Below are 15,763 nucleotides of genomic sequence, written 5' to 3'. Positions count from 1 at the left end.
TAGTATAAATAAACAGTCTTGTGTTAGCCTGTGCTTCTGAATCCCCCCACCCCAACAGTTTGTCACATAAACTGTGAGGTCTCAAAATGAAATGAAAAATGGGTAACAACTGATCCATCTAGTCGTTGGATAAAGTAACAAAGAAACAGGGAGGGCTATATCAACAAAGTGGAGAAAATGAGTGTGCAGAGTAGAAACCTGAGGGTTCCACGTTGAATATTATTGAGGGGTTATAGTCTGTAAAGTTAGTCAAGTGTGAGATGAGAAGTACAGTATTACGAGTGGGAAGGTGTTAGTGGGAGCAACAAGAAAGAGGCCATAGTTTTCAGAAAGTGGCATTCTGGTGCATCGCCACATTATACATCCCGGTAAGCTCTTTCTCTCAGGAACAGATGCAGTATTCAGCAGGAACCAGGATATGAATTATATCTGAGGAATGCAGGAAAATGTCCTGCGTTGTCTTTTCAAATCAACTCCACTGACAAAATGTGAAGTGTAAATGTTGCACATCACGCAAACTCGCGTGAGTCCTAATGTTGTTCTATTAACAACAGACTTGCGTCTTCTTTGAAGAGGTCCCAACCAAAGGCAGCGTACCACTCAGACTACGAACCGATTTATGGTGCTAAACGATGATATTTGTGAGTACAGCCTGGGAGGTCTGGTATCAGAAAGGCCACCTCTCGCATTAATATTCCACGCAGCACCTAGAGGGAACGGAAGATGATTTTTTCTCTCCAGGAGGTGCTTCCTTTCCTAATCGTTGACAAAAATATTTTCATTTTCTGCCTTGAAGACATAACAGTCTACATCTCCTTTACATAGCCCTCTTGGGACAAATCATTGTGGACTATAGCCTTGATCGCCTTGGGTAAAATGGACAAGAACGCATCCCAGTAAGATCCGACCTTTAAACTCTGATGTGTAGAAGGAGAAACACAATTTCATAATTATTTTACGAAGGCAACACACTCACCCTGAGATTAAATCCGTCATTTAAATTTTAATGACACCTCTTGAACGGCAAGGACTCACCTCCACACGGCAGCTGTGTTTTGTGTCACTTTTGAGAAACAAAGACTCATGCATGAGGAGAGCTCTACGCTCCTGTCCCCTGAAGTCCACAATAATCTGCTTTAATTTCCTTTTGATGTTCCCCTTCGGTGGCACTTTTCTGAATCAACAGATTTCACCCACGCACATGTTTCACAGCGAACGCCTCACACTAAATCATCCAATATTATGCCAAAGCACAAATCGGCTTCAGGTTGGAGTTTGAGTTTTACATTTAATCTCCATGTTCAGGGCTGTCCGGATAAGATCGATGCACATCTGAGCACTTCAGATATGTATCCAAAAACGTACAGAGTAAAACGTGCGTCTGACAAGCGAGAAGACGGAGATGTCTCTGCCAGCTTACTGCACAATGTTACTTTCACTGAGAGGAGTAGGAGACGAGAGCTAAGAGGGCCAGTAGCCCGAGGCGCTGAGTCTTAAAGAGAGAGACCTCTCCTGAACACCTATTCATCACATCGCCATTAGTGTGGCTGAAGCTCTCGGCTCTGTTGCTCAAAAATGTAATGATTACTGCATATAGCCGCTGCATCACCCTGAGAAAAACTTGTTGTTTTTTTTCACTTTTTGGTACATCAAGATGCAGACGCAGACACACACACACACACACACACACACACACACACACACACACACACACACACACACACACATCACTGTACATACGCATGCACACTAAGGTAAAAGAGCAAGAGTTGCAGACTTTAATCATCATGACAGCATTTTTTTATTTGATGATGAGATTTCTTTTTTCCCCTGCCACAGAAAAGACACTCCAGTTCATTTCATCTGTCATCTCCTCTGTCAACAGCACGTCACCTTCTCTTCCTGCTGGTGTTTCTTGCCGGAGCTACAGGATTCACATGCTATTGTTTTTGTCATCGTAATGGTTATACTGATTAAACAATGTGGAGCAAATTAAAGACGATCTGCGAGGTGTGTCAGAGCTAGTGCGGGAATAAAATCCTGGCGACAGAACGATAGGTCTATAATTACAGTTCTCCTTTTGGTGAGGATGGGATAGATAATAACTCGATAGGCACAGTCAGCAGGTACAGTCAGAAAACACTCTGTTCGTCTACGTTTCCAGCAAATCCATTCTGTCTTTTCCTCATCTCCCCTTTTTCTGTTACTCATTTTTCCACCATGCTGTCCTGCACAGCTGCTCCACTGGGTACAAATTCAAATCCAGGCTGCATCCTCTCATTTCGTACTCTGACACTGTTCATTATGCGTGCGTGTGTGTGTGTGTGTGTGTGTGTGTGTGTGTGTGTGTGTGTGTGTGTGTGTGTGTGTGTGTATGAGTATACAAGCAAACCTTGGTTTTCGAACGCTTTAGACATCGAACAAATCGGAATTCGACCAAAAAATTTGGAATTTTTTAGTCTTATAAGTCGAACAAAATTAAGAAGTCGAACGAAAAACAAACATCCACCCTCCTCCTCCTCTCCAACATTCCATTCACGAACGCCGACTGCTCACCACCACAAAGGTAAAAGTTCTTATCTTTAATGTTCTTATGCTTTAACTGTAATGTTCTTTTAATTTTAGTTTACTGTATTCAAGAATTTCTCACTTAATTTGTGTTCCATTGCCTATGGTACGAGTTACGGTACCGAAAACTTCTGCCCGAAAGACGACAGTAACTCGTACCTTAGGCTAACATGATTACGTTGATGGTTTTTTTCTTTCTTTCTTTCTGTTGCTATACCAGACTTGCTCATCCGGAATCTGCATGGTGAATGATAAGCGGAAATAGTATACAGTAAGTTTTTCTCTTCTTCATTGAACCGGAGCCCGCTACACTCACCTGAACACTCAATTGAACACTGGCACATTACTCAACAGAACAAGAGCATTATATTTACATGCAACCACTTCCGGGTATAACCAGAAGTCCCAAAATAAGAGCGTCACAGGATCGTACTTAACACGTACTCCTGTTTGCTTCTTTCTTTTAGATTTCTTTGATGTTTCATTACTATACAATTTGATATATAAATGACATTATGAAATAACATAGCACACGGATACAGCGGCAGAAAATGGATGGATATTATGTTGAAAAAAGGTAGCTTTCTAGCGTCTCGGAACGGATTGAGACCATTTAATGGGAAATGGGAAAAATGTATTTAGAATTTGAACAAATCGGTATTCGAACAGCCATCCGGAACGTTGTGGTCGGAAACCTAGGTTTGCCTGTATGTATGTATATATATATATATATATATATGGAGATATACAGTATGTGTAATGTATGTATACTGTGCATATGTCTGTGTGTGTGTGGTTGTGTGTGTGTGTGTGTGTGTGTGTATACCTTAGCCTACCTTGCAAATTGGTTCAAGCAGACGTAAGTTAAAAAAAAACATATGTTGAATTAACTTGTCTCCACGCTGAAATAAGCATTCCCAGTTCTATATGTTATTTCTAAATGCATTTTCCATAACACATGGTTAATATGAATATATTTTAAGCTTACAAAACAAAATAATTTGATTAATATAGTACAGAAAGAAAATTCTAAATTTACCAATACAATTCAGAGATCTTTATGATACATAGCGGAAGAATAATAAAATAAAGGCTTTTTCTTAAAACTAATAAAAAAACAGAAAATAACTCAGCTAAAATGATGTAAACTTAATTTTATTTTTTCTTGTACTGAATATTCTTTTGAAAACCAACACATAATCGAGAATGACGTGATTCGAAATGACGTAAATCGAGGTATACATGAGCCGAGGTGTGTTTGTGTGTGTGTTTACCTATATGTATATATATAGATAATAGATATACACACACAAACACACACACACACACACACGCACGCACGCACACACACACACACACACACACACACACACATAGTTCTCATTATTACCTTTAGTTAATGCTGCACATTTTTAGCACAACGTAAATTCATGTACTGCGTGGATTGCTATTAAAGAGAATATCACTAATGGCCAAGAGGGACAAAAAGACTCTCAGAAATACAATTTGTTCTTTGTACATGCCGTCTTTCTGTGTCTGAGGGTGTAGATTATTGTGGAGGAGAAAATGTAGACTGAAAACTCACAGAGGCATGCAGTTGGTTGTTCTGAATAATCAAAATGAACAAATATTCATGGTACTGCTTAATAGAAATACAAGATTCACATCAAAAAAAGTTCTGTCTGACTAATGTGTTTATCATAACCCTAATATGCCTATCAGAAGAGACCCAAAAATTTAGCTTTATATCAATTCCCCCTTGATTTTATGAAATCCATCAAAGGCAAGCTAAATGTCTTCAAGTAAATGTCTGTTGCTGCAGGTCTATTTCCATTGTTATTTAAAATACTTACTGCTAGTTTTGGATTTGCAGCATGCAAATATATGACATTCTCAACTTGTGGCTTGCTACTTCCAGATGTGGAAGTCACATCATCTTTCTCACTGTGTCTGTGTGTTTTGTAGAGCTGGAGCAGCCCCAGGGGTTTATTATCAGGCAGAATAATGTAACATGTAAGGTGGTGTTCCTTCTACTGGAGCATCTTGTTATCTCTCCTCCCCTACATGTAGCGTCTCTATCAAAGGACGTCTCTACCCTGCTCGACGTGGGGCTGCAGAGAGCATCTTTGCAAGCCTGCTTGATATGCAGCAGTGTCTGGTAGCTGCTGGGCTCCCACGCCTCCCTGACTGGAGCCTTTAAGCCTTGGCGCAGTCAGAGACAGCCTCACTCATCAATGGCCCCACTGAGTGGCTATGACAGTACCACGTAGAAAACACATCGATTAAATGGTTCCTCTTGCCATCCTCCTCTGCCGTGCTGCCTATATCTCTTGTCCTTCATTTCCAAAAAATGAAAGCCCCGCAATGGAGTTGCCTGCCCCCTCAAAACGGAGGGGAAGTGCTGTCCGTCACAGTTGGCAGTTAGGAGAGGATTCTCTAGAGCAAATGTAGCAAAGGTCACGTGTAACTGGAGGAAGAGGAGACAGAGCAGCGGAAAAAAATAAAATAAAAAAAGGAGCAGAAATAAGGAAAAAACAACGAAAAAAAACTATTTAATCAAACCTCTTTCAATGGCAACTTTCAACCCATGTCGCAAATGTGAGCAGTCTATATCTGAACCATAGGTGCACTAGCCACAAGGTCTAAGAACTGAAAATAAAAACCAACACTTTTTCAAGCAACAAAACATCCTGGGTGTGTGTGGTGTTTTATCCGGTCACGTGATCGAACAGGTGGAGGCAGAATCTGTTTATGGTGTTTGGGAATGCGTAACGCTCTCTGATACGGGATGTGTGTCCTCCGATAAAAGCGAAAAGATGTGAAGGGATCCGTTCAAGTAAGAACTTGCCCAATCTGCTCAGTCTTATGAAAGCTTTTGTATCAGAGCACGAAGAGAAGCTCTGGGCGCAACAGCCATATTTATATTCCAATCTTCTACACAGAAACCCACATTGCCAGGCTCATAAAAGATTCATCGAGCAGGGAAAAGCAAGGTCGTACAAAAAATGGTCGGGAGGTGCCTACTGCTAAAACAGCATATGAATAAAAAAAATTTATTGGGCAAGTTAAATTGTAGCAGTTACCAGGGTAGGTTAGTGTGTCTTGTTACCCTTACTGGTGGCTATTTGTCCAAGGCTGACCCTGTGCTCGCCACCTGGCATCTGTCACTCATCCTACATCATGTGACTGGCTTGAGAGCCTCAGCAACATTGGCTGGTATTGAATCATCATGTTAGTTGGCTGTTTTTTGTTGTTGTTGTTGTTGATGTTGTGGACTTCTCTGTTGTGAACTGCAGACCAAAGGGGAGGGAGAAAGGGAGACAATGACAATTTGTGTGTGTAAAAGAAAGGCTGCCTGTGCGCGCGTGTGTGTGTGTGTGTGTCTGTTTTGGGTGTTGTCAGAGAAATGTCGCTCTGGCTTAGAGTCACATACATAAAACTCCGGTCGTCCTGCGCCCCCTGGCATGCTCACGCAGACGGAAAAGAGAGAAAGTGGGGCGAAGAATGTGATATAGAGATGATATCCATCGCACCAGTCAGGCTTATCTTTTCAATATGTTGCTGACAGCAACCAGATAAAATCTTGTACACTATGTGAACACAACTAAAATGTTCCTTCCTCCTGTTTGAATATAGTACATACAGCTGATGGTTGGTTAGGTCCTTGCTAACCCTGTCTGTAAAAATGAAAAGGCTCTAATGACTGTATTTAGTAGTCAGTCCTAAAAGACCTTAAAGACCTTTCTAATGATGATTACGAGCTGCCCTAGAGTCAGTCAGCTCAATGCAGGGGAATGCTAATGGTCATTTCAGGGCAGCACTTTTCAACAAGACAGAAAACAGCAACAGAGGTCATTTAGATATCGTCCAGCCCCGGAGCATTGCAGTCAGTCTGTAGCTCTCAATGAGTGTTTGGTCATTTCAAAAATGAACCAAACACAAGCTTCAGTATCAAAAAATGTAAAATATAAAAAATTGGCAAAAATACCATTATCTAGGTCATGGAAATGACAAAATGTCATAGATGTACTTATTATAAATTGTAATTACAAAGCTTTTCTGATACTACATTGACATTACCAGTAAGTATTGATTGTCTTTGAAAATACCTGCTAAAAGCTGAAATACCCAGGATTTTGGTGAGCAATGCACCAATTGTATGAATTCAACTCTTAAAACATTTTTAAAAAAACCATCAAATGCAGGCTTGGGTTTCTTCTTGAGGCGTGTTTGTCAGCAGAGAGTGAAGGGCATTGTGACATTTAATCTACAATGCTTGAAAGAGCTGCTATAAAAATCTTAATGTACCATAAAATGTCAAAAATATATTATAAATTGTTGCCTGCAGTATTTTTGTAGTATACATACTGTATGGAGTCAAGAGTTTTGCTCCATGTGTGTTTGCATATACACACATACATGCAGACCTCATTGGGTTTCGCCATTCCTCAGTATTTGTAAAGTACATCTCGGTACGAAACATTTTTCTCTACCTTGTGTTCTATCTGCTAACCAATTATTATGCAGAAAACTGCATGCCTTCATGCCTCAGCCAGGGCACCACAGTAGTGAAATCAGTCACCCATTTCACCCTGGGCCAGACTGCAAAAAAGTTCACTGCCATCATTACACGCTAATATCACCCGCTGTTTGAGTCATGCAGAAAACTGACCCAGAAACAGGTACATCGTCATCAAAAACCAAAGCACAAGCCTCCCTGTCTGGCAAAAACTCTTGCTGACTTCCTCTCATGCCAAAACAGAAAAAGCATGTTGCAAATGTCAAACTTTAACCTAGAGAACTGCAACCTTTTACCCCATCATTTTTTTTTTTTTTTTTACATTTCGAGGACCGTGTTTTTTACCTTTGATGGGAGGGGAGTTCCCATCTTGCTTATACAGATTACGTGTCAGTACAAAGATGCACACGCGCCTCAGATGATGAAGCAGCGGGCTACATGAAAGAGCATCAAACATTAAGATTGGAGGGTGAATAGCAGACAGCACAAAGGCTTGATAGCTCCCTGTGATCAAGCCTTCTTTCTTAAGCACCATCCCTTTTATGAAACAAACATATGTACAGTGCTATGACTTTGACTTAGACGATGCGCCGTCTGCATGGAGCGTTGATTCTGCCTCGAACCTAATCAGTCGTGACATAAGCACATACTACTCAATCTCTGCCAGCAACTCAGAGTCAGATATAATACATACTCATTATCTGGCTGATTGTGAAGCAGCACCTTTGTATATTAATAGGGAATGCATGAACGTGGGTTTACACAAATTGTGCCAGACATGAAAGGTCCACACTGACAGGAAGCATGAAAATAGGTTATGGGTGAAAAACATGTTACCATAAGACTAAGCTTAGATATTATTGATATTAATCAGGACCATCTGGCTGTAGTAGAATTATACTATCAGTTATTAACTTTAATAGATGGGAATATGAAGGTTACATGAGCTCCATATGAAACATTCTATGTTCTTGTAATGAAGTCAACGGTGTATTGGTGTGTTGCAGATTGACTGTCATTGGTCATTCGTGGTTGTATAACGTTAGTGATTCAGACATGTACTGGGGTAGCCGTAGCAACTATTTATCCTTTGTTACCAGATTTACGTCCGTGCATGCAGCTTTTAATTTATTTCTTGAATTATAGGAGAGGGTTCAGATGCTGGTTGTCTGAGCACACTTTGGCCAAGCTGTCTCCTAATGTCCTTCCACTCCAGAAACATGGACTCACGTCACTGTTACTCTGTCCTCTGACTGTTATCCATTACACGGTCTCAATACTCAATATAAATTAAAAGAATGCTCACTATTAATGAAGGCAGGGGAAGCATTTCATCTTTTTTTTTTTTTTTTACCACCGGTGGCTTGATTATGCTGACGTCTAGGGGGAGGGCATTTATTACGACGGTGTCCCTCATTGGACTTGTGTCAGGAAAAGAGATTTTTGGCCAGAGGGTCAGTGCCAGGTCGGTGGACTGTTTAAAGCTGCCTCCACTGGACATTTGCCAACACAGCTGCTTGTCCTTCCTGACTCTGATTGAGCTGAAGTCTGACTTTGTTGTAGAGATGACATTAGCATTAGGTCAGCCAACTACTTAACATCATTTTGCTTTTGTTTGTTGTTCAGGTTAAATAAATTAAATCTATAAGATTTCTTCAAGGTGCTGTTGCTTAGAAAGTCCTCTTTGTATGGTATTATTCCACCTGTTCTGGTGCATTTACCTCAATAAAACCTATAAATACATCCATCCACTATATATAAATTCTTACCCTTTGTAGGAGCTCACTACCAGTCAAATTGAGTGACAGGTGGGTTAGGCTCTGAACAGGGGGCCAGCTCACAACAGGTCTGACCTATAGATACATGAGACCATTCACACCCATGAGCACTTTCACCTAACATGTGTGTATTTGGACTATGGGGAGAGGTTGTACCACCAGGAAAACCTCCATTAAGACGTAAACTCTACATAGTGCAGCTCCAGGTTCAGAACGTCCTTGATGTGCGGGAATAACATGAACCACTGCTTTGTTGTGTCACCTGTCTGTCCAGTGAAACTTGTCTTATTTTGCTAAAGTACTTTATAATTAAATTTACTAAAGGCTTGTGCCATCTGACAAATTACATTTCAAACAGTAACTTAATATACAAGTGTGCGTTTGTTAATAGTGCTTGTCTTCTAGCAGCGTATTGACCCCCGGCTGGATGAGTTTGTGGTGAAATCATCACACCAATCTAGGACGAGGAAAAACAACTTAACACTGTCCTAAATGGTAGTCAGCTCACACCAATTGTTTATTCTGATCCCTGGATCAAGTAAATTACTGAAAAAAATCCAGCCAATTGCTTACGCGGGCTTCTGCCTCTCTCTTTGAGAATGACAAGCAATTAGGTTTTCTACTCCGATGCACTTGGTGTTTGAAGAGAAAAACACCAATGTAAGTGTTCATTTCACTCTCCATCACTCTTAACCATGCTAATACTGGGAGTCTTTGAGTCCAGCTTCTTAAACTAATAATTGTATTCTAACAATAAGCTGCTGCTCCAATGTGACCACCTTGAAAACTATTTGTCTACAAATGTGAATGGGACTCTTACAAGTACACTAGAAATTGATTTTCTTGACATCTTGAGCCAAAATGAAGCAGCGATAGAATACGAGATTTCATAAAGAACGGTTTCATCTCTTTGAGCAATAACACCTCACCTCTCAGTCATGACCAGCAGACTCTTCTAATTTGTTTTTGAACAAAGAATCTGTATTCATTCATAGAGATTCAAGGCAGGCATCACCATCAAAATCCAATGTTGAAAAAAAAAATTGGATTAATACTGAATTTGTTATCTTTGTCTTTTTAAAAAATAAAATAAAATCTGATCACCTCACAGCTTACATGTTTTTAACAGACCACATAAAATCTCAAATTTCTTTTTAAAAAAACAACCATCTTCTTCTTATATAAGTTACAATGGGCTTCGCATCTGCTGACATTTCGCTGTTCTTTTGACTTGTGCATTGAATTTACATTGTGAGCATTATCATTAGAGTTAACCAGTGGAATGAAAACACGCTGAGCTTCTGAGACAATTCGTTACACTGCTCATTATTCCAACATAAAGTGCATGAGGTGCATCACTAATTGCTGACTGATGACATATATGCAGGTTTTTTTTCATGTAGCTGTTCATGTTTTCAATGCCCTGATACCTGAGACCCTGATGAAACAAGTACAGCATATGTAAACTACAAATCAGAAGTCTCTCTCTCTTCTCTCTCTCTCTCACGCACGTGCACACACACACAGAAACACACACACGCACATACACGTTCCTGTCATGCATGGACTGATTTAATCACCACAATAGACATCTGTTCCAAGGTCAAGCAGGTGCCTATCTGAATCACTTACACTGAAGACCCCTGGGCTTTATGGGCATTTAACAAACACATGCAGTGAACAAACAAGTGCATCTGTCTCATTAAATTCCTCTAAATTTTTCATACACTGCTGAGACTGACTGAAAGTATCTGAATTTCTCGACTCCGCCATGAGACTATGAGTGTTGCCCCGATTGCAGTAGATATGCAAAAAGTCATCAATTCTTTATGTTTGCTGTGCGATCTCATGGAGATGGGTGGTGTCATATTTTCTTTCAGCCCTTTAAATATTTAATGCAAACACTTAGAACGAAATGTCCCCCAAGGCCAATTACAGTTTGAACCCACTCAAGACGGGGTTTGGGATATTTATAATAAGTCAGCAGTTACATTTTTAGTGTCACATTCACAAGTGTTTAGTGATGACATTCATTCATCTTTACTTATTAAAGAAGGCCTCAGAGCTGCGTTTGTAACTTTTGGAACTTTACGATTCAAATGCGTGAGGTGTTAGAATTAGCTGTTTGATTAGATTTTATGATGTCAGCATAACTTGAGCTTTCCCTAAACTATTTATAAGAATAAGAATCATAGTAACTAGTAAACTTAAAAGGAGTTTGAAGAGGTGCATCAATTTAGTTTTATTTTGGTGTAGTTGTGCAGCTGAGGATATGGTAACTGTTGAATCAAACTCCTGCACCTGATTCTATACTACTGAAAATGAAACAATTTTGTTTTCATCGAACGCAGTCTGTGCTGTGGCCAGTTATATGACACTATATGAAACAAACACAAAGGAGCGCAATATGGCCATTCAGGAGTATACAACCCAGGTTGAGAACATGCTGTAGCTTCTACCTCTGTTAAAGTTCAATGTTCATAAAGCATTACTATACAGTATGCTGCAACATGTGGCCTTTAAAGTCTACATGTTATTCATCTGACATATATAACTATATTGAATTATTTGATGGAAGAATGTTGATAATCATAGAAAGTGTTTGCTTACGGTGAAAAGTCCATAACTCTTAAACACAACTGCTTAGAGATTCAACAATCCGGTCTTATGTTAGTCACCAGTAGTATTATTACTCTCTAATGTCACATTAATACGTGATAAAATTAAAATACACGTTCTGTTACATTTATTTAGCACTCTGAAATGTTTTATTTTCAAAACACTTTTTTTTATTTGCGAGGCCCTGCCATCTGTCTGGCATCGTTTGCCAAATGATGACACTCACCGCCAACGTGTCATAAGGAGGTCTCTGGTGCCAAACTGACTCACAGCCGTCTGAAGGCGCTGTCCGTGGTCCTGCGTGGATTTAAAGGTGCCACAAACGGAGCTGTACAATATAGTCCACTACATGCCTTTTATTTTTATTTTTATTAAGAGCAGATAATCAGGATGGGCTGAATTCAACACTGACTGCATGCTGACCAGCAGAATATCTGCAAATTCAAATGGTCCTGTCTTGCTGAAAGCTTTTCTGGGTCAGACAAATTACCGGCCTTCACTTCAATTTAAAAGTGTCATGTCAAAGCTCGTCATTGCATGGAAGGGGAACGACTTTCTCTCATACACTATAGCCCACAGCGGCACTCTCAAACACCTTACACATTTCCAGAATTTACAACCATTTGTTGGCGCTGGTCTGATTTGCTGTTCATTACGCGCGGTCTCAGATCACACGTATAGATCCCGTGAACAAACTGTCCACTGTTGTCGTTCCTCGCCCGGTTCCTTAATGGCTTAATCAGCGCAATCGGAGCCCGTGGACATCCACATCAGTCATGTAAAGGTAAGAAGGTCTGTGAACAACGATCTCCGGGGGTATAAACGGCACCAGAGTCAAAGGAAACGTTATTGACATTATTATTATTATTATTGCCTGTAGGGAAATATTCTCATAATATAACCATTAATTTCTTCATATCTTTTTTCATATTTTAGTCACTGTTATTTAATCTATTAAAGAAATACATTTCTGTCAGTCATTCAACGACTTCCACTTCCAAGCAGGTGAATCGACTTCTGGTGAATTCAGCGTCAGTTCAGCGCTTCTCATCTGTGCGCCACGGAAAAGCATCAGCTTTTCTAATCCATGCTGTAACATGCATCGTCTTATGTTAATGCTGATTTTGGCTCTTGATAAAAGCGCTGGTTCCTCCGTAATTGATCCGATTCTAGAACATTAGTATCCATGCAGCCAGCGCTGTTATAGGAACTTTTAAACAATGCTTATTCATTGCGTGCGAGCATTTGCGCCGGAGACCTTACCTCACAGGGCACGACAGCTAACATCACAAGTAGGAACATGGCACCGAAAAGATGCATCCTAGACGAAAACGATAACGTCCAGGTTAGACACCAGTTCCTGCGGCTCTCGCCCCTGTTCTTGTCCCTCACTGGGGCGGTTTCTTCAGAAACACAGGGATTCCTTTAATGCTGTGTCGGCTGTGCGCCACCAACCTCATCACCAGGACGCACGGCAACCCTTCTCTGGATCGGTAAAAGCGACAGGATAAGATAGTGTTTGTGAACCGTAACACTATCTACAATCTATCACGAGATGAAGAAAAAAAAAAATCCTCAATGTCCCGTTGTGGACAAGTCTCCAGACGCGGTCCCCCTCCAAAAATACCTGCGACGAAGAGAGAGGAATCGAGGAGAGTCGCAGAGGTTGGAAGGTGACTGCTGCGTTTGCGAGGTACCGACGCTAGGAGCAGCACGGCTGTGTGCAAGGAGCACAGTCTAAAAAGTCCCACTCTTTGACGCAGCGAAGCTTGGTTTATGTGTGTGTGTGTGTGTGTGTGTGTGTGTGTGTGTGTGTGTGTGTGTGTGTGTGTGTGTGTGTGTGTGTGTGTGTGCGTGTGTGCGTGCGTGCGTGCGTGCGTGCGTGTGTGCGTGATGGAGAAACAGCCGTGCTTGACAATATTCATTCTACCATAGATGATGCATAGATAGATGGATAGATAGATAGATAGATAGATAGATAGATAGATAGATAGATAGATAGATAGATAGATAGATAGATAGATAGATAGATAGATAGATAGATAGATAGATAGATAGATAGATAGATAGATAGATAGATAGATAGATAGATAGAATAAATTATATGTGACATAAAATAACAGGATAGTCAGATACCCAGTAGCTTCATTTGTGACTTTGATGCATATCCATTTAGCAGATGCCAAAATGGAGGGATTCTCCAGCATTTAAGAAAATAATGATTGCTGTTGCCGTGATTAAAATCATGATAATGCATGCTGTTATCTAATGGATGGTTAAATGATGGTCAGGCGTTCTAAGTTAGTATTTTTCAAGCCACGTGAGGTGGTCCGTGAGTGTGTACTCCCAGCCTGTGTACGCTTACATCTTTATTTGTGTGTCCGTATGACATGTGTCACAGTTTTTGAGTGGTGTTGTGATTCCGCGGGTTATTTGACAGCCTGTGTGAAATGTGACACCAATTATATCCGTATCTGTAGCAATAGCTTAAATCAAAATTATCTTCAAAGGCATGACATACAGTATGACACTGTGTACATTTGACCCGTGGAAAGAAAAACTGGAACAACAAAGACTTCTGGGAAGAATATGTTGAGCCCCTCCTCCCTATTTTACTTACAACACTTATGACAAGAAATTAATCACAGTGTATATATAACCAGCAGAATTTGACCAAAATTTACTTGAGTAACTTGTATGTGACAGTTGTACCCTCCCCACTCAAAAAAAAACAAAAACAAACAAACCAAAAAAACACCGCAAGCCTTGTATTTGCATTTATCTTGGCTATATAAATTAATTTCAAGACAAAGAGACACATGAATGAAGTAAAATTCAGTGTTTATTACAGCAGATGTTACGTGATTTGGTTCGATTGTGATTGAGATTGATTGAAGGCCATCTGCTCCCAGCAGCAACGGGACAAACCCACACCATGGAGCAGACACTGACGGTGGTGGTGGCGGTGGCGGCTGATCAATCTGCTGAGCTTGAGGCTGATAAATTGGCGATGAAACAACATTAAAGAACTAGAAGTACAGAGACCATCATTATTTAAAAAGGTGGCAGCAAGATGACAGGCTAACAGTGCGGGTGTGTGACTGTACTTCTGGATGGACGTGATCAGTTTACAAAAGCAGCGGACATCTCAATTAGCAGTCCGAATAATGATGGTAGGAAGTTAAGACTGAGCAACGGGGAGAAGCAAAGCATGCAGACCATTAGTCTTTCTGACTGAACCATAACTTTATGCAGGGTGGTGCAGTGGAGGTCTTTGGATTTTATTTTTATGTATTAAAGTTAATGAAAGATGTATGGGAGGCAGGGACAGCTAACACACTGGTACATACCGAGAGAGAAAGTCTCTATTTCTTCATTGCATTGTTTATAGTTTTCACCATATACTATATTTTTCTCTTAAAGGTCACCTATATTGAACTTGTTTTAGTGGTACAATTTAATAACATCTTGTGGCGGAAATTCTCTAAAGACTCTTGAAAACTATGATTTATTGCTGTCTTTCCTGAAGGTGTACCTTGAGTAAATTGTCTCATAAACTAAATGAAAACCACCTTTATAATGAACTCCATGCTTATAGAAAGTCGATGCATCTTTATGTCAATAGAATGCTATACCGCTGCAATGTTTCTAAAAACAAAACCCACTGGCTCCAGGTCATCATGGTTCCTAACACGTAGCATAGAGGAATGTGTCCATTACACATATAGAAATGATTTTCTATCAGCTGCTGCTTTGGCTTGCGTAAGCCTCCTTTCTGCCCTTGTATGGTTCAGCAGAGGGTTGACTCTCTCCACCCCTACTGCTGGCCTGGGTGGCATAGTGCACATTCCTTTGTTTTCCCAGCAGGAAAACACACGAGAGGGTTGGGGGGGGGGGGTGGAGATGAGGGGGGTTGGGGAGATGGGGGTAGAGGTCGGCTATCATCTTATGCTGTTGTTTTCACTGCAGGTGTTTTAGCGCACTGTCCTCCATCCTCTAAGACCATTATTGCAGTAGAGTTTGACTTTAGGAATAATGGAGAAGCCCAAAGCTGAGCAAAAGTGATGATGAGTCATTGCATGGGGTCAGAGTGTCGGTGTCTTCACTGGTCGGACTTAGGAATTTCATTGTACTTACCACCTTCTCCTTCCTCCTTCTGTTTGGTCTCCTTAATCTCCTCTTCCATCATTGCAAGAAAGAAAGGAGAAAATAGATTTTCAAGGGTGTCGGTGGCTTCAGGGTACAGATATTCGCTCTTTCTTGCCACCTCACATGAATA

At 40.6% G+C, this 15,763-nt stretch overlaps 1 protein-coding gene across 2 annotated transcripts in view; it reads right to left on the bottom strand.

Annotated features, from left to right (window-relative positions):
• olfm2a (olfactomedin 2a) overlaps positions 1 to 13,182 on the bottom strand; it is a 46,829-nt gene extending 33,647 nt beyond the window's left edge. Inside the window, exons 1-2 of one of the 2 annotated variants that reach the window (XM_068336750.1) lie at positions 12,940 to 13,182; positions 12,748 to 12,805 (exon numbers count right to left, since the gene is read on the bottom strand). In XM_068336750.1, coding sequence (XP_068192851.1) covers positions 12,748 to 12,805; positions 12,940 to 12,944 — 63 coding nt within the window. In that variant the 5' untranslated portion in view covers positions 12,945 to 13,182. Of the gene's footprint in view, positions 1 to 12,747 lie in introns of both variants that reach the window. The other variant, XM_068336751.1, reaches the window with a different exon arrangement.
• Positions 13,183 to 15,763: the final 2,581 nt, after the last annotated feature.

The sequence above is a fragment of the Antennarius striatus genome, chromosome 16, assembly GCF_040054535.1.
Source record: "Antennarius striatus isolate MH-2024 chromosome 16, ASM4005453v1, whole genome shotgun sequence".
NCBI lineage: Eukaryota > Metazoa > Chordata > Actinopteri > Lophiiformes > Antennariidae > Antennarius > Antennarius striatus.
The sequence above is the reverse complement of the archived record's forward strand: the minus strand, read 5'-3'. Positions and strand labels throughout refer to the sequence as shown.